Source organism: Hemitrygon akajei, chromosome 26 (assembly GCF_048418815.1).
Source record: "Hemitrygon akajei chromosome 26, sHemAka1.3, whole genome shotgun sequence".
Classification (NCBI taxonomy): domain Eukaryota; kingdom Metazoa; phylum Chordata; class Chondrichthyes; order Myliobatiformes; family Dasyatidae; genus Hemitrygon; species Hemitrygon akajei.
In genome coordinates, this window is record NC_133149.1 from 50,144,135 (window position 1) to 50,169,337 (window position 25,203).

The 25,203-nt window shown below is 54.6% G+C and overlaps 1 protein-coding gene across 1 annotated transcript in view; it reads left to right on the top strand.

Annotated features, from left to right (window-relative positions):
• The window catches only part of LOC140716970 (serine/threonine-protein kinase SIK2-like), a 334,708-nt gene extending 310,688 nt beyond the window's left edge, over positions 1–24,020 (top strand). Inside the window, 8 exon segments of the mRNA XM_073030168.1 lie at positions 277–505; positions 3,786–4,040; positions 6,607–6,653; positions 6,655–6,768; positions 9,504–9,617; positions 17,017–17,108; positions 17,640–18,189; positions 21,424–24,020. Of these exon segments, the coding sequence (XP_072886269.1) occupies positions 277–505; positions 3,786–4,040; positions 6,607–6,653; positions 6,655–6,768; positions 9,504–9,617; positions 17,017–17,108; positions 17,640–18,150 (1,362 nt within the window). The 3' untranslated portion in view covers positions 18,151–18,189; positions 21,424–24,020.
• Positions 24,021–25,203: the final 1,183 nt, after the last annotated feature.

The following is a 25,203-nucleotide window of genomic DNA, read 5'->3' on the forward strand; positions in this document are numbered from 1 at the left end:
GACACGGGAGCAAAATTAGGCCGTTCGGCCCGTCGACCCCCTTCCGCCGTTTCGCCACGGCCGCTGTTCCGTTTCCCCGCCCGGCCCCGAGTCGAACTGCGAACTCCAACTCCCTGCCGTTGCTACGCCACCCAGCCGACGGGCACTGGGAGCTGTACGGATGAAGGGGGAAGCTCCCTGTAAATCGCCACTTCCCGCCTGAGCAAAACCCCGATTCGGGCAGCCGGTGACCGAGGCCTCGCGGCTCCCGACTAACGCCCCGGTCCGTCTCCGCAGGTAAACGGGTGCCTCCTGGACCCGCTGCCCCCGTCGATACCGAGGAAGGGGTGCCCCCCGACGCCCAGCAACATGATGGAGACGTCGATCGACGAGGGGATAGAGACGGAGGTGGACTCGGAGGAGGACCCCGCCCAGGTCTACGCGTCCTTCCAGGCGATGAGGTGTGGCCAGCGCCGACACACTCTGACCGAAGTCAGCGACCAGCCAGGGGTGCTGCCCAGCACAGGTAGGAAGGGATTGTCCCCCCCGGGAACGCTGAGGGGCCCGAACCAGCAACCCCACAATGGCTCCTGAGCAGGGGGCCGCCAACCTGGGGCCAGCGGACCCCTTCGCTGAGTGGGAGGGGTCCACAGCGTGTAGAAAGGAATCTGACAGGAGAGCAGAGTGGACCGTGGGAGAAAGGGAAGGAGGAGGGACACCAGGGGGAGGTGACAGGTGGGAAAGGTAAAGGACTGGAGAGGAAGGAATCTGACAGCAGAGGAGAGTGGACTGTGGGAGAAAGGGAAGGAGGAGGGACACCAGGGGGAGGTGATGGGTGGGAAAGGTAAAGGGCTGGAGAGGAAGGAATCTGATAGGAGAGGAGAGTGGACCGTGGGAGAAAGGGAAGGAGGAGGGACACCAGGGGGAGGTGATGGGTGGGAAAGGTAAAGGGCTGGAGAGGAAGGAATCTGATAGGAGAGGAGAGTGGACCGTGGGAGAAAGGGAAGGAGGAGGGACACCAGGGGGAAGTGATGGGTGGGAAAGGTAAAGGGCTGGAGAGGAAGGAATCTGATAGGAGAGGAGAGTGGACCGTGGGAGAAAGGGAAGGAGGAGGGACACCAGGGGGAGGTGATGGGTGGGAAAAGTAAAGGGCTGGAGAGGAAGGAATCTGACAGGAGAGGAGAGTGGACCGTGGGAGAAAGGGAAGGAGGAGGGACACCAGGGGGAGGTGATAGGTGGGAAAGGTAAAGGGCTGGAGAGGAAGGAATCTGATAGGAGAGGAGAGTGGACCGTGGGAGAAAGGGAAGGAGGAGGGACACCAGGGGGAGGTGATGGGTGGGAAAAGTAAAGGGCTGGAGGAAGGAATCTGACAGGAGAGGAGAGTGGACCGTGGGAGAAAGGGAAGGAGGAGGGACACCAGGGGGAGGTGATGGGTGGGAAAGGTAAAGGGCTGGAGAGGAAGGAATCTGACAGGAGAGGAGAGTGGACCGTGGGAGAAAGGGAAGGAGGAGGGACACCAGGGGGAGGTGATGGGTGGGAAAAGTAAAGGGCTGGAGAGGAAGGAATCTGATAGGAGAGGAGAGTGGACCGTGGGAGAAAGGGAAGGAGGAGGGACACCAGGGGGAGGTGATGGGTGGGAAAGGTAAAGGGCTGGAGAGGAAGGAATCTGATAGGAGAGGAGAGTGGACCGTGGGAGAAAGGGAAGGAGGAGGGACACCAGGGGGAGGTGATGGGTGGGGAAGGTAAAGGGCCAGAGAGGAAGGAATCTGATAGGAGAGGAGAGTGGACCGTGGGAGAAAGGGAAGGAGGAGGGACACCAGGGGGAGGTGATGGGTGGGAGGGGTAAAGGGATGGAGAGGAAGGAATCTGATAGGAGAGGAGAGTGGACCGTGGAAGAAAGGGAAGGAGGAGGGACACCAAAGGGAGGTGATGGGTGGGAAAGGTAAAGGGCTGGAGAGGAAGGAATCTGATAGGAGAGGAGAGTGGACTGTGGGAGAAAGGGAAGGAGGAGGTACACCAGGGGGAGGTGATGGGTGGGAAAGGTAAAGGGCTGGAGAGGAAGGAATCTGATAGGAGAGGAGAGTGGACCGTGGGAGAAAGGGAAGGAGGAGGGACACCAGGGGGAGGTAATGGGTGGGAAAGGTAAAGGGCTGGAGAGGAAGGAATCTGATAGGAGAGGAGAGTGGACCGTGGGAGAAAGGGAAGGTGGAGGGACACCAGGGGGAGGTGATGGGTGGGAGGGGTAAAGGGATGGAGAGGAAGGAATCTGATAGGAGAGGAGAGTGGACCGTGGAAGAAAGGGAAGGAGGAGGGACACCAGGGGGAGGTGATGGGTGGGAAAGGTAAAGGGCTGGAGAGGAAGGAATCTGATAGGAGAGGAGAATGGACCGTGGGAGAAAGGGAAGGTGGAGGGACACCAGGGGGAGGTGATGGGTGGGAGGGGTAAAGGGATGGAGAGGAAGGAATCTGATAGGAGAGGAGAGTGGACCGTGGAAGAAAGGGAAGGAGGAGGGACACCAGGGGGAGGTGATGGGTGGGAGAGGTAAAGGGCTGGAGAGGAAGGAATCTGACAGGAGAGGAGAGTGTACCGTGGGAGAAAGGGAAGGAGGGGGGACACCAGGGGGAGGTGATGGGTGGGAAAGGAAAAGGGCTGGAGAGGAAGGAATCTGACAGGAGAGGAGAGTGGACCGTGGGAGAAAGGGAAGGAGGAGGGACACCAGGGGGAGGTGATGGGTGGGAAAGGTAAAGGGCTGGAGAGGAAGGAATCTGATAGGAGAGGAGAGTGGACCGTGGGAGAAAGGGAAGGAGGAGGGACACCAGGGGGAGGTGACGGGTGGGGAAGGTAAAGGGCTGGAGAGGAAGGAATCTGATAGGAGAGGAGAGTGGACCGTGGAAGAAAGGGAAGGAGGAGGGACACCAGGGGGAGGTGATGGGTGGGAGAGGTAAAGGGCTGGAGAGGAAGGAATCTGACAGGAGAGGAGAGTGGACTGTGGGAGAAAGGGAAGGAGGAGGGACACCAGGGGGAGGTGATGGGTGGGGAAGGTAAAGGGCTGGAGGGGAAGGAATCTGACAGGAGAGGAGAGTGGACTGCAGACGCTGGAATCCCAGAGCAACACGCATCCACAAGATGCTGGTCAAACTCGGTAGCTCAGGCAGCATCTATGGAGGGGTATAAACAGTGAGCGTTTTAGGCCGAAACCCTTCTTTAGGACTCGGAAGGAAGGGGGAATAAGAGGGAAGGACAATCGAGAAGGCGATAGGTGAAGCCAGTCGGCTGGGGGAGGAATGAAATAAGAAGCGGGGAGGTGATAGGTCGAAAAGGCAGAGGGCTGAAGATGAAGGAATCTGATTGGAGAGGGGAGTGAGACCATGGGAGAAAGGGAAGGAAGCGGAGGGGACACTGGAGGGAGGTGATAGGCCAGTGAGGAGAAGAGGTGGGAGGAGGCCAGAGTGGGGAATTGAAAGAGAGGGAAGGGAAATGTAGGGGGCGGGGAGAAGGGAGGAACTTGATTTTAAGTGCATGTAATTAACCCCACAGGCAAGTAAGGTGCATGGGCAGCACACAGCATAGCCCCAGAACGCCCCCTGTATCTCCAGTGGGTGCAGATTTCCCGTCGTTAACATTTCGATCGGTCTGCTCCCTGCGCGGCTCGACGGAGGCAGCTCCCGGCCGCCGGGGGGGAAGCCCAACGGGAAATGGAGAAGTCCCCAGGTTGTTTGTCGGTGACTGAGCTGTCCGGCTTGGTGGGGTCGGTGTCAAGGGGGCCCGGGGTGGAACTGACCTCTCTGCCTTCGCTCCGGCGCAGGGAAGCTGTACACCGTGGGGGACATTCCGTCCGTGGGGAGCGTCGACGCGGAGTACGAGCTGGGGCTGGCGCGCGGCGAGGACCCGGCGAGGCTGGCCGGCCAGCCCGTGGCCCGGATGACCCCGCCGCTGGCCGGCATCAAGCCCCCCAACCCCGCCATGGAGGCGCTGGCCTCGCAGAAGCGCGAGGTGCAGAACCGGTCCCCGGTCAGCTTCCGCGAGGGCCGGAGAGCCTCGGACACTTCCCTGACGCAAGGTGAGCACCCTGCCCAGCCCGCCTCAACGTCTGCTTCCTCCGTCCAGCAGCGCCGAATTGTTCCTTCAGTTTCTGTACAGATACGGGGCTGCCACCCCCCCGATTCAGACCATACGAGGTGCAGGAACGTAATCTGGCCCTTTAGCCTGTCCAGTCTGCTCCGCCATTCTATCACGGCCCCCACCCGCTTCGGTTCCTGCCCTGACCAGTCGGCGACCTATCGACCTCTGCCTCAAACACGCCCAACGACCTGGCCTGCCCCAAGCTGACCACGGGGCAATTCGCCAGGACCCGCCAGGCCGACCAACACCCCCCCCCCCCCCACGTCTTCCGGCCGCGGGAGGAAACCGGAGGCCCCAGGGGGAAATCCTGACAGCCCGGGGGGGTGGGGGGGGAAGGGCGTAACTATGACGACGGCTGTAAATGCCACCCCTAGCGACCTTTGCCACAGGGATCTACTCAGCGATTCCGGAGCCTTCTCTGACAGACTGTTCGGCCAGTCGGAGTGCGGGAAGCTGGGCCGAACATCGACTTTTCCCGTCTGTTCTGGGGGGGGTGGGCAGGGTCTCCTTTCAATCCGGGCCCTTGTCGGCCGGTCACGAGGGTGTGCAGTAAGGGAAGATTTCCACTCCGGGTCAAGTCTCGGCAAGCCATTTCCGTTCTCACTACAATCTGTGTCCTTGTATGCCTGCTGTTACTGATAACTGCCTTTGTCTCCAGTTAATATAATTTTGAAAATCCCATGATATATTGAAGGGATATTGGACTGTGAGGCCGTGATGAAACGGTGGGGCAGAATAATTTTATGCTCCTGTATCTTGCAGTGCAGAGTTTTGCAAAGTTTTTTTAAAAATTGGACAAAAGCATTCAGGGTATTTTCATCCAGTGTTTCCGTGAGCAGTAAGTGGTCCATTACACAGAAGAAAAAATACACATCAACTGAGAAAATTTATGTATTTATCTTTTTGTTTTTTTTTAACATTGAGATCCAGCGCTGTCCTTGTAGGTGGAGGTGGGAATTGAACCCTGGTCGCTGGTACTGCGCTGGCCGCAACACCACAGCCACCACGGTCGACTGCCTCCCCGCTGCCGCGGCTGGCTGGGGTTGGAACCGCGCGCCTGCTTTGTCACTCCAGAACGGGACACGACTCATGGCGGGGCAGTGCGCGTTGCCGTTTAGAAACGGACTTTAGTGACACCTCTGAGGAGGTCGCGTGAAGCAAAGCCGGTCTGGAAGATTAGAGAGCTAGCAAACGGATGGAGGGGGAGGGAGGGAAAGAGGGAGACTCAGAAGGAGGGAGGGATGGAGATTCAGAGGGAAAGAGGGAGATTCAGAAGGAGGGAGGGAGAGGGATTCAGAGGGAGGGAGGGAGATTCAGAGGGAGGGAGGGAAAGATGGAGATTCAGAAGGAAGGATGGAGATTCAGAGGGAGGTGGGAGATTCAGAGGGAGGGATGGAGATTCAGAGGGAGGGATGGAGATTCAGAGGGAGGTGGGAGATTCAGAGGGAAGGATGGAGATTCAGAGGGAGGTGGGAGATTCAGAGGGAGGGATGGAGATTCAGAGGGAGGTGGGAGATTCAGAGGGAAGGATGGAGATTCAGAGGGAGGTGGGAGATTCAGAGGGAGGGATGGAGATTCAGAGGGAGGGATGGAGATTCAGAGGGAAGGATGGAGATTCAGAGGGAGGTGGGAGATTCAGAGGGAAGGATGGAGATTCAGAGGGAAGGATGGAGATTCAGAGGGGGGGATGGAGATTCAGAGGGAGGTGGGAGATTCAGAGGGAGGGATGGAGATTCAGAGGGGGGGATGGAGATTCAGAGGGAGGTGGGAGATTCAGAGGGAGGGATGGAGATTCAGAGGGGGGGATGGAGATTCAGAGGGGGGGATGGAGATTCAGAGGGAGGGATGGAGATTCAGAGGGAAGGATGGAGATTCAGAGGGGGGGATGGAGATTCAGAGGGATGGAGATTCAGAGGGATGGAGATTCAGAGGGAGGGATGGAGATTCAGAGGGGGGGGATGGAGATTCAGAGGGAGGTGGGAGATTCAGAGGGAGGGATGGAGATTCAGAGGGGGGGATGGAGATTCAGAGGGAAGGATGGAGATTCAGAGGGAAGGATGGAGATTCAGAGGGAGGGATGGAGATTCAGAGAGGTGGGAGATTCAGAGGGAGGGATGGAGATTCAGAGGGAGGGATGGAGATTCAGAGGGACGGATGGAGATTCAGGGAGGGATGGAACTTCAGAGAGAGGTGGGAGATTCAGAGGGAGGTGGGAGATTCAGAGGGATGGATGGAGATTCCGAGGGAGGTGGGAGATTCAGAGGGAGGGATGGAGATTCAGAGGGAGGTGGGAGATTCAGAGGGAGATGGGAGGGAGTTTCAGAGGGAGGGGGTGGTGGAGGCATGCACGATTGCCACGGTGAGGCATATGGATAGCAACGTGAAAGGGTGGGGCTTGCAGGGTTAGGGCTGGAATGCTGCGGTGGGCATGGATGAGTTGGGCCGAAGGGCCTGTGACTGTGCGAGCAAGTAGGCCGGGCCTGACCTCCGTCCCGCCCCTCCAGGTATCGTCGCCTTCCGCCAGCACCTCCAGAACCTGGCCAGGACCAAGGGGGGTCCTGGAGCTGAACAAGGTGCAGATGCTCTACCAACAGATGAACTCCGACATCGACCTCGACTCCCTCCCGTCAACACAATTACAGAGGCTTCTCACCACCCACAACCAGGTAAACCCGCCACCCGCCATCCTGGCAGTCCTACCCCCCCGGTCACCGTCCCAGGCCGGGACCGCGCACTGCCTGATGTGCGCAGCGGCAAATTAATAAATGAAATGTTTCGAGTGAAGTTGGGCGCAAGAACGAAGGCAGTTAGAAAGTGATCTCTGTCCTGCTTCTTGCGACCACTGTGAGTTTCCTCCCGTCTAACCTCAACACAAGGATCTCTCCCCCCCATCGCGTGCGGTGCTGTTATTCGCATCTCCGTTCGGCCTCCCGGAAACAGAACCGGGGTGTTCTTCTTCCACGCCTTATTCCTCCTGCGGGTTGTCCTACCCCACTGCCCCTACCAGGACCCCAACACCCATCTAACGAATCCTGTGGGACAGCCAACGGCAGCCTTACCAAAACCCAATCGTCCTCCCTGCTCCTCCCTGACTTCTGTTCTGAGTTTCGCTCATAACGTGACTCATTATCGAGGCACTCAACTCCCCTCAAACCAGCCCGCCAATGCCAAGTATATATTGAATCCACTTCAAAGTACATTTATTATCGAAGTATATATACGACCCAAGATTCATTATCTTCTGGGCATTCACAGTAAATACGAATGAATATCGAGAACACATGGGATGAAGAGTCCTTGAAAGTTATTGGGAACAGTTCAGTGTTGTTGGGCGGGAGGGTGATGAATGAAGTTATCCCCTCTGGTTCAAGAGCCTGATGGTTGAGGGGTAATAACTGTCCCTGAACCTGGTGGTGTGGGTCCTGAGGCTCCTGTACCTCCTTCCTGATGGTTGAGGGGCGATAACTGTCCCTGAACCTGGTGGTGTGGGCCCTGAGGCTCCCGTACCTCCTTCCTGATGGTTGAGGGGTGATAACTGTCCCTGAACCTGGTGGTGTGGGTCCTGAGGCTCCTGTACCTCCTTCCTGATGGTTGAGGGGTGATAACTGTCCCTGAACCTGGTGGTGTGGGTCCAGAGGCTCCTGTACCTCCTTCCTGATGGTTGAGGGGTGATAACTGTCCCTGAACCTGGTGGTGTGGGTCCTGAGGCTCCTGTACCTCCTTCCTGATGGTTGAGGGGGTGATAACTGTCCCTGAACCTGGTGGTGTGGGTCCTGAGGTTCCTGTACCTCCTTCCTGATGGTTGAGGGGTAATGACTGTTCCTGAACCTGGTGGTGTGGGCCCTGAGGCTCCCGTACCTCCTTCCTGATGGTTGAGGGGTGATAACAGTCCCTGAACCTGGTGGTGTGGGTCCTGAGGCTCCCGTACCTCCTTCCTGATGGTTGATGGGTAATAACTGTTCCTGGACCTGGTGGTGTGCGCCCTGAGGCTCCTGTACCTCCTTCCTGATGGTTATGGGGGTAATAACTGTCCCTGAACCTGGTGGTGAGAGTCCTGAGGCTCCCGTACCTCCTTCCTGATGATTGAGGGGTAATAACTGTCCCTGAACCTGGTGGTGTGGGACCTGAGGCTCCCGTACCTCCTTCCTGATGGTTGAGGGGTAATAACTGTCCCTGAACCTGGTGGTGTGGGTCCTGAGGCTCCTGTACCTCCTTCCTGATGGTTATGGGGTAATAACTGTTCCTGAACCAGGTGGTGTGGGCCCTGAGGCTCCTGTACCTGCTTCCTGATGGTTGAGGGGGTGATAACTGTTCCTGAACCTGGTGGTGTGGGACCTAAGGCTCCTGTACCTCCTTCCTGATGGTTGAGGGGTAATAACTGTCCCTGAACCTGGTGGTGTGGGTCCTGAGGCTCCCGTACCTCCTTCCTGATGGTTGAGGGGTGATAACTGTCCCTGAACCTGGTGGTGAGGGTCCTGAGGCTCCCGTACCTCCTTCCTGATGGTTGAGGGGTGATAACTGTCCCTGAACCTGGTGGTGTGGGTCCTGAGGCTCCCGTACCTCCTTCCTGATGGTTGAGGGGGTGATAACTGTCCCTGAACCTGGTGGTGTGGGTCCTGAGGCTCCCGTACCTCCTTCCTGATGGTTGAGGGGTGATAACTGTCCCTGAACCTGGTGGTGTGGGTCCTGAGGCTCCCGTACCTCCTTCCTGATGGTTGAGGGGTAATAACTGTCCCTGAACCTGGTGGTGTGGGTCCTGAGGCTCCTGTACCTCCTTCCTGATGGTTGAGGGGTAATAACTGTCCCTGAACCTGGTGGTGTGGGTCCTGAGGCTCCTGTACTTCCTTCCTGATGGTTGAGGGGTAATAACTGTCCCTGAACCTGGTGGTGTGGGTCCTGAGGCTCCTGTACCTCCTTCCTGATGGTTGAGGGGTGATAACTGTCCCTGAACCTGGTGGTGTGAGGTGTGAGGCTCCTGTACCTCCTTCCTGATGGTTGAGGGGTGATAACTGTCCTTGAACCTGGTGGTGTGGGTCCTGAGGCTCCTGTACCTCCTTCCTGATGGCTGAGGGGTAATAACTGTCCCTGAACCTGGTGGTGTGGGTCCTGAGGCTCCTGTACCTCCTTCCTGATGGTTGAGGGGTAATAACTGTCCCTGAACCTGGTGGTGTGGGTCCTGAGGCTCCTGTACCTCCTTCCTGATGGTTGAGGGGTAATAACTGTCCCTGAACCTGGTGGTGTGGGTCCTGAGGCTCCTGTACCTCCTTCCTGATGGCAGCAGTGAGAAGAGAGCCTGGCCTGGTTACTGGTGGGGAGGGGGGTCCATTAATAAACTGTGAATGAAATGAAACGAAAGATTGTGCCAAAACGGAGGCATTATCGGTCTAACCTCTCCTTTCAGGATGAGTCTGCACAGCAGCAGGCTGGCGCCTCCCTGTTCCCCAATGGAGTGCACCCGCACCTGTTGTCCAGACGTCAGAGCCTGGAAACGCACTACCTACAGCATCGACTGCCGGTAAGGAGGTCGCACACGGCCTGCGCTCCCGGCTGCGAGAAATAAAGGGGGGGCCAAGAAAAGCAAGTCTAATTGGGCGATGAGACGCAGGAGCATTCAGCCCATCGAGTCTGTTCTGCCATTCAGGAGCAGGGAAGTTCTACTGCAGTTGTACAAGGCCTTGGTGAGACCGCACCTGGAGTATTGTGTGCAGTTTTGGTCCCCTAATCTGAGGAAAGACATTCTTGCCATAGAGGGAGTACAGAGAAGGTTCACCAGATTGATTCCTGGGATGGCAGGACTTTCATATGAAGAAAGACTGGATCGACTAGGCTTATTATACTCACTGGAATTTAGAAGATTGAGGGGGGGATCTTATTGAAATGTATAAAATTCTAAAGGGATTGGACAGGCTAGATGCAGGAAGATTGTTCCGGATGTTGGGGAAGTCCAGAACGAGGGGTCACAGTTTAAGGATAAAGGGGAAGCCTTTTAGGACCGAGATGAGGAGAAACTTCTTCACACAGAGAGTGGTGAATCTGTGGAATTCTCTGCCAGAGGAAACAGTTGAGGCCAGTTCATTGGCTATATTTAAGAGGAAGTTAGATATGGCCCTTGTGGCTAAAGGGATCAGGGGGTATGGAGAGAAAGCAGGTACAGGGTTCTGAGTTGTATAATCAGCCATGATTAGCATGTTCGGTTAGCACAGCCTCAGTTCAGCGACGTGACTTCCAACAGGGAAGTGAAGGGGATCCTTCTCACGCAGAATGACTCGGAGTTTCCTGCTTTGGCGGCCGCTGAGCGCAGTGTTTATAGGTGATGAGTCTGGTGGATGGCTGTGGAGCGTGGCGGTGGTATAGAGCTTCAGACGTGACCTCGTTGGAGCTTCGAGGGAACGTCCCAGTTACTCTGCAGGCAGGAGTGTTCACAAGAGGAGCATGAGAGAAATATCGTGTCCTTAACTGTGAATGAACAGCGCGTGTGTCATGTCTCCAAAACCATTTCAGTCACCTCACGTACGGTGCTGCTGCCGTTTGTCGAGAGAACATTACTGCCTGACCTGCAAAATGAGAGAAAGGGATAGATCTGGAAACGCCTCACGAGCGAGTGAATTACCACTTTGACACAGGAGGAGTTGATTCAGAGATTCCGAGTGTATCTGTCGCGAAAGAACGCAGACTTGAGTGGAACCGGGAAGAGCCCAGTTAGCGGGGAAAAAGACCGATCCCCACAGCAGAAAGAGAGAGGGGGGGGGGGGGGGGAAACACAAATCTTGCAAACAGCAGAGGCGACGACAGTGACATTCTGAACCAGACCTGAGTCCTCGGATCCAAACCTCCCGAAGTCTCGGTATTCGGCTGGTCGTGTGGTCGGGGCAAAATCGCTGCCAAGATCGCCACACGGCGCCTGCTGTTTGTTTTGTGCCTGTCGCTTTGACGTCCGGAATCTGCAGATTTCCTCTTGCTTGAGATCCTAAGCACACCCCCCCCCCCCCCGCCCGCCCCTCGGTCTCCTTTCCTTGGATGCTGGAGAGGTAGCAATGGCAGACCAACTGAATAAGTGCTTTGCATTGGTCTTCAGTGCTGGTCAGACACCAGCAGTGTGGTTGAAGCTCCGGGTGACGGCGGGTCGTGAAGCCTGCAAAGTTAGCAAAGCTAGAAAGTAAGTTCTTGGGAAGCTGAAAGGTTTGAGGGTGGATAAGTCACCTGGACCAGGTGGTGTACACCCCGGAGTTCTGATAGAGGTGGCTGAAGAGATTGTGGAGGCATCAGTAGTGATCTTTCAAGAATCACTAGTTTCTGAAATGATTCTGGAAGACTGGAAAACTGCAAATGTCACCCCACTCTTCGAGAAGGGAGAGAGGGAACTGTAGGCCGGTCAGTCTGACCTCCGTGGTTGGGAAGATGTTGGGAGTCAATTATTGAGGACGAGGTCTCAGGGTACTTGGAGGCACGTGATGAAATCTTCTTCTTCGGCTGTCCATAGATTTTCGATGACGACTGAGGCCTGGGCAGGGTTGTGTGGGAGACCGGCAGTTGCCCAAGCTGCAAGTTTCCCCTCTCCACGCCACCGATGTTGTCCGAGGGAAGGGCACTAGGACCCATACAGCTTGGCACCGGTGACGTCGCAGAGCAATGTGTTGTTAAGTGCCACACACGAGGAAATCTGCAGGTGCTGGAAATTCAAGCAACACACACAAAATGCTGGCGGAACACAGCAGGCCAGGCAGCGTCTATAGGGAGAAGCGCTGTCGACGTTTCGGGCCGAGACCCTTCGTCAGGACTCAAAACAGGTTCAATACCGCCCCCTGCTGACCGGGAGGATTCAGGAGAGTGGTCCCAACATCTAAAACAGGTTCAATACCGCCCCCTGCTGACCGGGAGGATTCAGGAGAGTGGTCCCAACATCTAAAACAGGTTCAATACCGCCCCCTGCTGACCGGGAGGATTCAGGAGAGTGGTCCCGACATCTAAAACAGGTTCAATACCGCCCCCTGCTGACCAGGAGAGTGGTCCCAACATCTAAAACAGGTTCAATACCGCCCCCTGCTGACCGGGAGTGTGAGGAGGATTCAGGAGAGTGGTCCCAACATCTAAAACAGGTTCAATACCGCCCCTTGCTGACCAGGAGTGTGAGGAGGATTCAGGAGAGTGGTCCCGACATCCAAAACAGGTTCAATACCACCCCCTGCTGACCGGGAGGATTCAGGAGAGTGGGTCCCAACATCTAAAACAGGTTCAATACCGCCCCCTGCTGACCGGGAGGATTCAGGAGAGTGGTCCCAACATCTAAAACAGGTTCAATACCACCCCCTGCTGACCGGGAGGATTCAGGAGAGTGGTCCCAACATCTAAAACAGGTTCAATACCGCCCCCTGCTGACCGGAGTGTGAGGAGGATTCAGGAGAGTGGTCCCAACATCTAAAACAGGTTCAATACCGCCCCCTGCTGACCGGGGAGGATTCAGGAGAGTGGTCCCAACATCTAAAACAGGTTCAATACCGCACCCCCTGCTGACCGGGAGAGGATTCAGGAGAGTGGTCCCAACATCTAAAACAGGTTCAATACCGCCCCCTGCTGACCGGGGGGAGGATTCAGGAGAGTGGTCCCAACATCTAAAACAGGTTCAATACCGCCCCCTGCTGACCGGGAGTGTGAGGAGGATTCAGGAGAGTGGTCCCAACATCTAAAACAGGTTCAATACCGCCCCCTGCTGACCGGGAGTGTGAGGAGGATTCAGGAGAGTGGTCCCAACATCTAAAACAGGTTCAATACCGCCCCCTGCTGACCGGGAGGATTCAGGAGAGTGGTCCCAACATCTAAAACAGGTTCAATACCGCCCCCTGCTGACCGGGAGGATTCAGGAGAGTGCCCCTCAATACCGCCCCCCTGCTGACCGGGAGGATTCAGGACATCACACACAAAATGCTGGTGGAACACAGCAGGCCAGGCAGCATCTATAGGGAGAAGCACTGTTGACGTTTCGGGCCCGAGACCCTTTGTCAGGACTGACTGAAAGGAAAGATAGTAAGAGATTTGAAAGTGGGAGGGGGAGGGGGAAATGCGGAATGATAGGAGAAGACCGGAGGGGGTGGGATGAAGCTAAGAGCTTGAAAGGTGATTGGCGAAAGTGATACAGAGCTGGAGAAGGGAAAGGATCATGGGATGGGAGGCCTCGGGAGAAAGGGGGGGGGGAGCACCAGAGGGAGATGGAGAACAGGCAGAGTGATGGGCAGAGAGAGAAAAAAAAAAGGGAGCAGGGAGGAAAAAAACCCAAGAAGGGGAGAAGGGGCATTAACGGAAGTTAGAGAAATCAATATTTGTGCCATCAGGTTGGAGGCTACCCAGCCGGTATATAAGGTGTTGTTACTCCAACCTGAGTTTTGGATTCATCTTGACAGTAGAGGAGGCCATGGATAGACATATCAGAATGGGAATGGGACGTGGAATTAAAATGTGTGGCCACTGGGAGATCCTGCTTTCTCTGGCGGACAGAGCGTAGGTGTTCAGCGAAACGGTCTCCCAGTCTGCGTCCGGTCTCACCAATATATAAAAGGCCACACCGGGAGCACCGGACGCAGTATACCACACCAGCCCACTCACAGGTGAAATGTCGCCTCACCTGGAAGGACTGTCTGGGGCCCTGAATGGTGGTGAGGGGAGGAAGTGTAAGGGCAGGTGTAGGACTTGTTCCGCTTGCCAGGAGGGAGATCGGTGGGAAGGGATGGGGGGGGGGGGGGGGGAACGAGTGGACAATGGAGTCGTGTAGGGAGCGATCCCTGCGGACAGCAGAAAGCGGTTAAGTACCTTGCTCAAGGGTACAACACACTGCCTCAGCCGAGGCTCGAACTAGCGACCTTCAGATCACTAGACCGTCACCTTAACCACTTGGCCACGCGCCAACTACATGATAAAATAGATCCGTTTCCTCAAATCCCTAACAAATCTGCTGGAATTCTTTGAAGCTTGTTAGCAGGGTTGACAAGGGAGAATCGGTTGTATATCTGGACTTTCAGAAGGGCCTTTGACAAGGTGCCACACGTGAGGCTGCCTGACAGGCTACGAGCTCACGGTGTTACGGGGAGGATTCGAGCGCGGATAACGCAGTGGCTGACTGGCGGGAGGCAAAGGGAGCCTTCTCTGGCTGACTGTCGGTGTTCCACAGGGGTCTGAGTGGGGACCAGTTCTTCTTACGTTAAACGCCAGTGGTTTGGATGCCCTTGTGGCAAAGTTTGCGAGTGGTACCAAGGTAGGTGGAGGGCAAGGTAGTACCGAGGAAGCAGGGAGGCGACAGAAGGAATTAGACAGATTGGGAGGGTGGGTAAAGAAGGGGCAGATGGAATACAGTGTCGGGGGGGTGAATGGTCATGCAGTTTGGTAGAAGTGAAAAATCTGAGGTGCGAAAGGAATTGGGAGTCCTCGTGCAGGATTCCCTAAAGGTTAATTTGCAGGTTGAGACTGTGGCAAATGCAATGTCTGCATTCAGTTCACGAGGGCTGGAATATAAACAATGGGATGTAACGTTGAGGCTTCATACAGCACTGGTGGGGCCTCACTTGGAGTATTGTGAGCAGGTTTGGGCCCCTTACCTTGGAAAGGACGCGCTGAAACTGGAGAGGGTTCAAAGGAGGGTCACGGAAATGATTCCAGGATTCAATGGCTTGTCGTGTGTCATGTGAGGAGCGTTCGATGGCTCCGGGCCTGTTTTGACTAGAATTCAGGAGAGTGAGGGGTGACCTCACTGAAACCTTTTGAATGGTGAAAGGCCTCGATAGAGTGGATGTTTCCTATAGTGGGAGAGTCTAGGACCAGAGGACACAGATAGAGTGGATGTGAAGAGGATGTTTCCTATAGTGGGGGAGTCTAGGACCAGAGGACACAGATAGAGTGGATGTGGAGAGGATGTTTCCTATAGTGGGGGAGTCTAGGACCAGAGGACACAGATAGAGTGGGTGTGGAGAGGATGTTTCCTATAGTGGGGGAGTCTAGGACCAGAGGACACAGATAGAGTGGGTGTGGAGAGGATGTTTCCTATAGTGGGGGAGTCTAGGACCAGAGGACACAGATAGAGTGGGTGTGGAGAGGATGTTTCCTATAGTGGGGGAGTCTAGGACCAGAGGACACAGATAGAGTGGGTGTGGAGAGGATGTTTCCTATAGTGGGGGAGTCTAGGACCAGAGGACACAGATAGAGTGGATGTGCAGAGGATGTTTCCTATAGTGGGGGAGTCTAGGACCAGAGGACACAGATAGAGTGGATGCGGAGAGGATGTTTCCTATAGTGGGGGAGTCTAGGACCAGAGGACACAGATAGAGTGGATGTGAAGAGGATGTTTCCTATAGTGGGGGAGTCTAGGACCAGAGGACACAGATAGAGTGGATGTGGAGAGGATGTTTCCTATAGTGGGGGAGTCTAGGACCAGAGGACACAGATAGAGTGGGTGTGGAGAGGATGTTTCCTATAGTGGGGGAGTCTAGGACCAGAGGACACAGATAGAGTGGGTGTGGAGAGGATGTTTCCTATAGTGGGGGAGTCTAGGACCAGAGGACACAGATAGAGTGGGTGTGGAGAGGATGTTTCCTATAGTGGGGGAGTCTAGGACCAGAGGACACAGATAGAGTGGGTGTGGAGAGGATGTTTCCTATAGTGGGGGAGTCTAGGACCAGAGGACACAGATAGAGTGGATGTGCAGAGGATGTTTCCTATAGTGGGGGAGTCTAGGACCAGAGGACACAGATAGAGTGGATGCGGAGAGGATGTTTCCTATAGTGGGGGAGTCTAGGACCAGAAGACACAGATAGAGTGGATGCGAAGAGGATGTTTCCTATAGTGGGGGAGTCTAGGACCAGAGGACACAGATAGAGTGGGTGTGGAGAGGATGTTTCCTATAGTGGGGGAGTCTAGGATCAGAGGACACAGATAGAGTGGGTGTGGAGAGGATGTTTCCTATAGTGGGGGAGTCTAGGACCAGAGGACACAGATAGAGTGGGTGTGGAGAGGATGTTTCCTATAGTGGGGGAGTCTAGGACCAGAGGACACAGATAGAGTGGATGTGGAGAGGATGTTTCCTATAGTGGGGGAGTCTAGGACCAGAGGACACAGATAGAGTGGGTGTGGAGAGGATGTTTCCTATAGTGGGGGAGTCTGGGACCAGAGGACACAGATAGAGTGGATGTGGAGAGGATGTTTCCTATAGTGGGGGAGTCTGGGACCAGAGGGCACAGATAGAGTGGGTGTGGAGAGGATGTTTCCTATAGTGGGGGAGTCTAGGACCAGAGGACACAGATAGAGTGGATGTGGAGAGGATGTTTCCTATAGTGGGTGAGTCTAGGACCAGAGGGCACAGATAGAGTGGGTGTGGAGAGGATGTTTCCTATAGTGGGGGAGTCTAGGACCAGAGGACACAGATAGAGTGGATGTGGAGAGGATGTTTCCTATAGTGGGGGAGTCTAGGACCACAGATAGAGTGGGTGTGGAGAGGATGTTTCCTATAGTGGGGGAGTCTAGGACCAGAGGACACAGCCTCAGGATAGAGGGGCATCCTTTTCGAACGGAGATGAGGAGGAATTCCTTTCGCCAGAGGGTGGTGAATCTGTGGAATTTGTTGCTACGAGCAGCCGTGGAGGTCGGGTCAGTGGGCGTATTTAAGGCAGAGGTTTGTGACTTATGATTTAAGATTTATGAGTGGTCAGGGTTCCGGGGAGAAGGCAGGAGACTGGGGGCTGAGGGGAAGAATGGATCAGGTGTGATGAAATGGCCGACCAGACTCGATGGGCCGAGTGGTCTTACGGTCCAGGAAGTCACCTGTCTAATCTCCGCCTCTGTGTAGTTGCCTGCTTGTGAGAAACTGTACCGCCATTAAAGCTGATGGCACGTCGGCTCCTGGTGCAAACGAACTGACGTCTTCCTCTGCTCCGCAGAACCCCAACTTACTGAATAAAGCACAAAACAGCTGTCCCATGTATTGCAAGGAGACCCCCAGGAGCCTTGAGCAGCAGCTGCAGGAACACAGGTGAGGAGCGTCCCCGAGCGGGGCCCCAGCCCTGGCGTCCGGAGGGGTCGGCATGCCCCTCCCTGTGGAACGCCGGGGTCCCCCACCCACGGTCGGCGGGATAATCCGTCCTTGTGGACTCTCCCGTGATTAGGCCCAGGGTCGCCCGCGGCCGGGAGGCGCCTGTCCAACTTAAACCCGGCCGCCAACGTATCGGAATGTCCAGGCCCGGAGGCGTCACGGCCGGCGTGGGGGTGGTGGGGGGGGTCGACTCCACGAGGGGTCTCTTCCCTGAGTGGGTTTCCTCCGGGTGCTCCGGTTTCCTCCCGCGGTCCGAAGGCGTAGCGGCCGGTGGGTTAGTTGGTCCGTTGTGGTTAGGCCGGGGGTGGGTCTCTGGGCCGGAAGGGCCTGCTCTGTGCGGCATCGAGCCCCCGGCAAAAGGCTGCTAACCCGCGGGGGGAAGGGGCGCGCGGAGTGGGGCAAGTCTGTGCGGCTGGACCTTATCCTGTGTTCTCTCCCCTCCTCCCTCCCCCCCCCCCCTCTCCACTTCAGGCTGCAGCAGAAACGCCTGTTCCTCCAGAAGCAGTCCCAGCTCCAGGCCTACTTCAACCAGATGCAGATTGCCGAGGGCGCCTACCCGCAGCAGATGCCCGGCCCTCACCCGGACGTCCAGCCGCCGTTCGGCCTGCCGCAGCCCGCCAGCCCGGCCCTGGCGCCCGCGGAGCAGATGCGCTGCGACCCCTTCCTGCGCCAACACTACGAGCTGCAGCTCCCCCCGCAGGCCCCGGCCCACCTGGAGAGGCAGCTGCGGTTTCCGTACCCGCCCTGCCACGTGGTCGGGGCCACGGCGCCCGAGCCGGGCTACCCGGAACAGTGCCCCTACGCTCTCAACCAAACGCAGCCGGCCGCCGCGCCCCTGCCCGACAACCAGGCCGGCGAAGCTGCCCCTGACTCGCCGGAGACCTACAAGGACGTAGCGATCCCGGAAATGCCGGGTCTCTTTGACTGCGAGATGATGGAGACTGTCGATCCCCAACACGGGGGCTACGTCCTGGTGAACTGACCTCGCCGAGAAGGAAGGGATGACCGGAAGAGAAATTTCGTTTGTACATTTCGAGATATCACTAAACCTGACGACGTTTTTTTTCCTTCTTAAAGCGTGGCTGGGGGGTGGGGCGGGGGGCGCAGTGGAGGTCTGCTGCGCGGGAACTGGCTGACTCGTAGGAGCGATCGTCGTGGGGGTTCTGTCGGGCCTCGAGAAGGAAGAGAGAGGCCGGAGAGGCGGACCTTATCGGAACGCGCTCCCAAAGCTGGGGGGGGGGTTGCGGACAAACGCAGCGGAACAACGAGCACGCGACTCGACATAGGACGCGGCGCACGGCGGGTTGTATCGGTTCCGCCAGGGGGAAAAAAAAAGAAGCAATACATTAAGCGAGAAAACTTTGAGCTCGAGAGCTGGGAAATTCACAGAAAAATTTATGATCTCACCGTCCCAACTGAGAATCCTCCACCCGACAACCGCGTACCTCCCGTTGACCGTCGACCAATGCAATTTGTCTGGGGTGGCTGGCGTGTGTGCTTAACTGCGTTAAGTTGTGACCCCCCCCACCCCCCACCACCACCACCACCCACCCCCAGAAACCGAGTAGCGGAACTCGCTTATCGTACTCCGAGGTAACCCGTCCCAGATCGCCGAGGAGAGAGAGAGAGAAATGAAACTGCTTGACTCATACATTTCACACGCCAGAGGATATTGCTAGATTACTGTTAAAACACCTTAGGGTAGAAAGTTCTAACAAATCTTTTGAAAAGCTCCTCCTTCCGGGGGGGGGGGGAGGTGGGGGAGTATTTTAAGTCTACACGCCTCTGGATTCAGAAGGAGGTAATTTGACGTGTTAGTACTCGTTCAGTGTTTGCTTTCGAGGAATAATTCATTGTAATTTTGGATTTCAAACATGAGTTGCTGGTTGCTAATTAAAGACATTGTACTCTTCGCCTAGGGTTTTTTAGAAGTTCCATGAGAAATAAGCTTTCCAGACAGAAACTGTCGCGTGAGGTGTGATGTGCTGTGCCTTTTACCCTTTCCCACCCCCCCACCCGGCTTCCTTTAATTTAAACGTAAACAGCGACACATTTCTGGAAGGAAGTCTTGGCAAGACCATGCCCCCAGCTATACCGGCAAGTTAACCAAAGTCACTTCAGAGCCGATCCCTGGGGTTCCACCGTGTGGAGCCCGGGGCTCTGTCTCGCTCTGCGTTCAGACTGACCTGTGTGTGAAGAGTAAAAAGCAATATTTATTAAGTGTTTTCAAGAGATGATTGTATACTGAGATGGCTGTTTTTCCTGTACTGTCGGAATAACGTCTCCCCGTTTTCCCTCTTGCTCCATTGTACGCAAGGTCAGGGTAGTTCAAGTCCAACCTCCTTACCATTCGATAACGTGTGCGCCGCCAGGCGGAACAATGTTCCTCTGGACCGAGGTGTCGTGGGGTCATAGAAAAGTACAGCGCAGAAAACAGGCCCTTTGGCCCACCTACCCCGTGCTGGAACCGTTTAAGCTGCCCGCTCCCATCGACCCGCACCGGGACCACACCCCTCCCATCTGTGTACCTTGTCCAAACTTCTCTTAAACGTCGAAATCGAGCTGGCAGCTCGTTCCACGCTCCCACCGCCCTCCGAGTGAAGAGGTTTCCCCTCATGTTCCCCTGAAGCTTTTCACCTTTCACCCTTAACCCATGACCCCTAGCTGTTGTCCCACCCAGCCTCAGTGGGAAAAGCCTGCTTGCATTTACCCTATCAATACCCCTCATAATTTTATATACCTCTATCAAATCTCCTCTCAATCTTCTACCCTCCGAGGAACGAAGTCCCAACCTATTCAGTCTTTCCTTATAACTCCGGTCCTTCAGACCCGGTCACATCCTCGTAAGTTTGCTCTGTACCCTTTCAACCTTATTTACCTCGTTCCTGTAGGTAGGTGCACGGCACTGTTCATATATAACTTACACACACACACACACACACACACACTCACACTCACACACTCACACTCAAACACACACACACACACACTCACACACACACACACACACACACACTCACACACACACACACACACGCACACACACCCACTCACACACACACACTCACACACACACACTCACACACACACACTCACACACACACACACTCACACACACACTCACACGCACACACTCACACGCACACACTCACACACACACTCACTCACACGCACACACACCCACTCACACACACACACACACTCACACACACACACTCACACACATACTCACACACACACACTCACTCACACAGACACACACGCACTCACGCACACACACACGCACTCACGCACACACACACACACACACTCACACGCACACACACACACACACTCACTCACACGCACACACACCCACTCACACACACACACACACACGCACACACACACACACACTCACTCACACGCACACACACCCACTCACACACACACATCTTACCACAAATAAATTAACAAATAATTAGGTGCATTTACAAGTTAATAAGTAAACAGTATAATGCTACTGGCGCTCCATACGTGATTAAATTAATTTGCAAAGCCACCTGGCCCGGAAATAGCTGAAGTCTGTAGGATTTGGTGGGTACACAGACCTTTGAAGCTGCCAATTTTGTAGATTCAGTTGGCATCGACTTCCCATTCCACCATGAAATGTCAACACTGTGGAATTTGCAGTCTTAACTCATCGCACCTCAGCCTCCTGCCCTCCTATTTCGAGCGCGAGATCTTCGAGCCCGCTTCCCCGAGCAGGCAGGCAGGCCGGCAGGCGGGTCCGTGCGGCCGCTGGGGGTGGCTGGTGCCGGTGTGGTGTTCCCGAGGGCCGGCCGGTCGACAGCACCGGGCGCCCTCGGTTCACCCAGAAGCCCAGTCAGCGACTTGTCTTCTCCCCCTCGGCGCTCCTGGTCCCACTTCCGACGGCTTTCCCGGGCCGTCGGCGCGTCCCATTTGTGAATGATACCGCGTCCTGCCTCTCCCGCCCTCCACCGCCACGCCCTGACATCTCAAGCCCGGCTGCGACTCCAGAGTGGGGACGGTTTCAAAGCGTGGCTTTCTAGATCACGCTTGGAATGTCCTACTGAGACACGGCCCAAGGGGGACGACCCTCGGTGATGCTGGTCCCACAGGTTCCCTGTCCCAAGCCCTCTGCCACATCCGATGGAGCATCTTAAATAAAAATACGTCACCAATGCCCCCCCACCGTAATGTTTTCTCAAGGTGTGTCACTGCCGCTGAATTTAATTTCTGGTTTTTCGGTCAGGAAAAGAATCTCCTCACGCCCCAGTAGCTGTGACACTGCAGACCCTCCGAGAATGACGAAGTTTGTCCTTGACTTGATGAGCCAGGCGTGCGGAGGGGCACAATGCACGAGACGCTGGGGTAGGATCGGGTTCTAATATACCCGTGGGGCGTATTGAACACGGCAGACCGATGATGAGACAGCGACCGGGGTGACTTGTGTCTGACAGTGACTGGGGTGAATTTTTGTCTAACAGAGAGTGGGGAGACATTTTGCCTGACAGAGACTAGGGTGTCTGTGTCTGATAGTGACTGGGGTGAATTTTTGTCTAACAGTGACTGGGGTGTCTGTGTCTGATAGTGACTGGGGTGAATTTTTGTCTAACAGAGAGTGGGGAGACATTTTGCCTGACAGAGACTAGGGTGTCTGTGTCTGACAGTGACTGGTGTGAATTTTTGTCTAACAGAGAGTGGGGTGGCATTTTGCCTGACAGAGACTAGGGTGTCTGTGTCTGATAGTGACTGGGGTGAATTTTTGTCTAACAGAGAGTGGGGAGACATTTTGCCTGACAGAGACTGGGGTGTCTGTGTCTGATAGTGACTGGGGTGAATTTTTGTCTAACAGAGAGTGGGGTGGCATTTTGCCTGACAGAGACTAGGGTGTCTGTGTCTGATAGTGACTGGGGTGAATTTTTGTCTAACAGAGAGTGGGGTGGCATTTTGCCTGACAGAGACTAGGGTGTCTGTGTCTGATAGTGACTGGGGTGAATTTTTGTCTAACAGAGAGTGGGGAGACATTTTGCCTGACAGAGACTGGGGTGTCTGTGTCTGATAGTGACTGGGGTGAATTTTTGTCTAAACAGAGAGTGGGGAGACATTTTGCCTGACAGAGACTAGGGTGTCTGTGTCTGATAGTGACTGGGGTGAATTTTTGTCTAACAGAGAGTGGGGAGACATTTTGCCTGACAGAGACTAGGGTGTCTGTGTCTGATAGTGACTGGGGTGAATTTTTGTCTAACAGTGACTGGGGTGAATTTTTGTCTAACAGTGACTGGGGTGTCTGTGTCTGATAGTGACTGGGGTGAATTTTTGTCTAACAGTGACTGGGGTGTCTGTGTCTGATAGTGACTGAGGTGAATTTTTGTCTAACAGAGAGTGGGGTGTCTGTGTCTGATAGTGACTGGGGTGAATTTTTGTCTAACAGAGAGTGGGGTGGCATTTTGCCTGACAGTGACTGGGGTGTCTGTGTCTGACAGTGACTGGGGTGAATTTTTGTCTAACAGAGAGTGGGGTGGCATTTTGCCTGACAGAGACTAGGGTGTCTGTGTCTGATAGTGACTGGGGTGAATTTTTGTCTAACAGAGAGTGGGGAGACATTTTGCCTGACAGAGACTAGGGTGTCTGTGTCTGATAGTGACTGGGGTGAATTTTTGTCTAACAGTGACTGGGGTGTCTGTGTCTGATAGTGACTGGGGTGAATTTTTGTCTAACAGAGAGTGGGGAGACATTTTGCCTGACAGAGACTAGGGTGTCTGTGTCTGATAGTGACTGGGGTGAATTTTTGTCTAACAGTGACTGGGGTGTCTGTGTCTGATAGTGACTGGGGTGAATTTTTGTCTAACAGTAACCCCTAACCCCTCTCAGCCGCCTGACGTTAAGAGCCGTTCGGTGGAAGGGGATCTTTTTCTCCCACCTCCCCTAACCGGTAGCCAGTAGCTTAGACCGAACCCGTCCCGTCCCCCCCGCCGCACCCCCCCAAACCGCCTCCTCTTCCTCCCCCACCTCACTGCCCAGGGAGCGCGCAGCAAGTGCAGAACAACGCGGTTCCACGGGCGTGTCCGGAGACTCTCGGCTTCTTCCTCGGCCAGGGTCAATAGTCCCGCCCCGGCCATCACTGCTTTCGTGAAACCATTGAGCTGTATAGCCTGCTAGGGGTCTGTAATCTGAATTTGCCGTAGGGAGTGTTTTTACCTTTGTAATCTTTTAATACAACAAATACTTGGAAGAGACTTTGGTGCAATGTATAAAGTTAAGGCGGTGACGGAGATATAAGTGCAATATGTGTGGACATGTAGAATGCGTTCTGTTAATAGCCGATGCACTACTGTGTATGCTCTTGATGTGTGAGGGGAAAAACAAAAGCTGCTTTTTTACGATTTGGTAATTAAACAATAGTGTTGTTTCTACAGTAACGAAATGTCATACACCTAATGGACCTTTTGAAGAAACCAATCGTCTGTGGTTACATTGAGAAAATCTGTGTACTATACTGGTGCGACACTGCCTTCTGTTTGTTCTGTCAGTGTAACTCGCAAGGAGAGAGCCTGGCAGTCCTCGGTACCTCAAGAGCAACGTGTTTTTTTTTGTAATGACAATGAGAAATTACGGAAGTGACTCTCTTTTTTTCTTTTGGAACTATTTGGCAGACGTCCGTGCCAGAACCGTGTGGAGAAGATGCTGCTGAGATTTACGGTAGTTTGACAAGCAATCTTTGTACTGTTTAACCAAAGGATAATTTAAATCGGTAACTCCGAGGATCTAAGGAAATGCAGTTCATGTATTGGTCCGAATTCCAGTTTGATTGAAGAATAAATCAAGGTTGTAGTGTTTGAGCAATAACCCAAGGTGTGTGTTTTGTCTGACGGGACGCAGCGGAGTTTGTATTTCTGACCCGGCTTTCAGTTTGGTCCACGCTACAGCTCCTGAATTTCAAATGGGAGGTCACGTTTATTGTCCTGCTGCCTGTATGCACAACCAGAGGGAACGATGTTCCTCCGGGCCATGCTGTGCCCGGAAACGTACATCACACACAGCGCAGAAATATTACCATGTCCGGGGCACCACTCTTTGTATCAGCCACATAGAACACAGAACACGTCTCACAGATCTTCTTCGAATATGCTCCTCGTCTATCATCAATATCTATTGTCTTCACGTTCAAATATCCCTCCGTTTCCATCTTCAAATATTCCCCTCGTCTGTCATCCATATCCCTCTGTCTATTCCCTTCACATTCAAATATTCCTCCATTTTCACCTCCAAATATCCCTCTATTAACATCTTCAAATATCCTCCCCCCACCTATCATCCACTCGATAGGTTTCAATGAAATCCTCCTCACCCGTCACCCCCCCCTCCCCACCCTCGCCTTTACTCTTCTGAGTTCCATGGACCGCAGGCCCCGAGCCCTCAAAGGCTCGGCTGTGTGCTTCATCGATCGATTTGACCCCGGAGGGTGCAACACCTCACACCTGCCCGCATTAAACTCCATCTGCCACTGCTCTGCCCGTATCTGTGACTGCTCCTCATCTCACGGTATTCTGTGATCGGCCTTTGCATTGCCCATAACTCCAACAATCTTCTTGTCAGTGGGAGACTTGCTAACTCACCCAAATCTACATTTTCATTGATATTTATATCTATCTATCTCTCTCTCTCTCGTTATCTCTCTCTATCTCTACACACGCGCGTGCGCGCACACACACACACCCACCCCCCCACCCCCGTACCAATCCTCTGACCTCCAGCCAGAGTAACACCCTACTCCCCGATTTCCAAGAATGAATCGGTTCCAACTCAAACTTGCAATACCACCCTGGATCCCAAGCATTTCTAAACTTCTGAATGAACGTACTATGGGGAACCTTGTCACGTGCCTTAGTAAAGCCCATGAGATAGCCTTACCCTCAACAGGGACGATTTGTCACCTCAGTCAAGTTTGTGAGACATTACCTGCCCTGCGCAGAGGTAAGATGACAGTCCCTAAGCAGGCCATACCTTCCAAAGGCACAAAATGGATCTG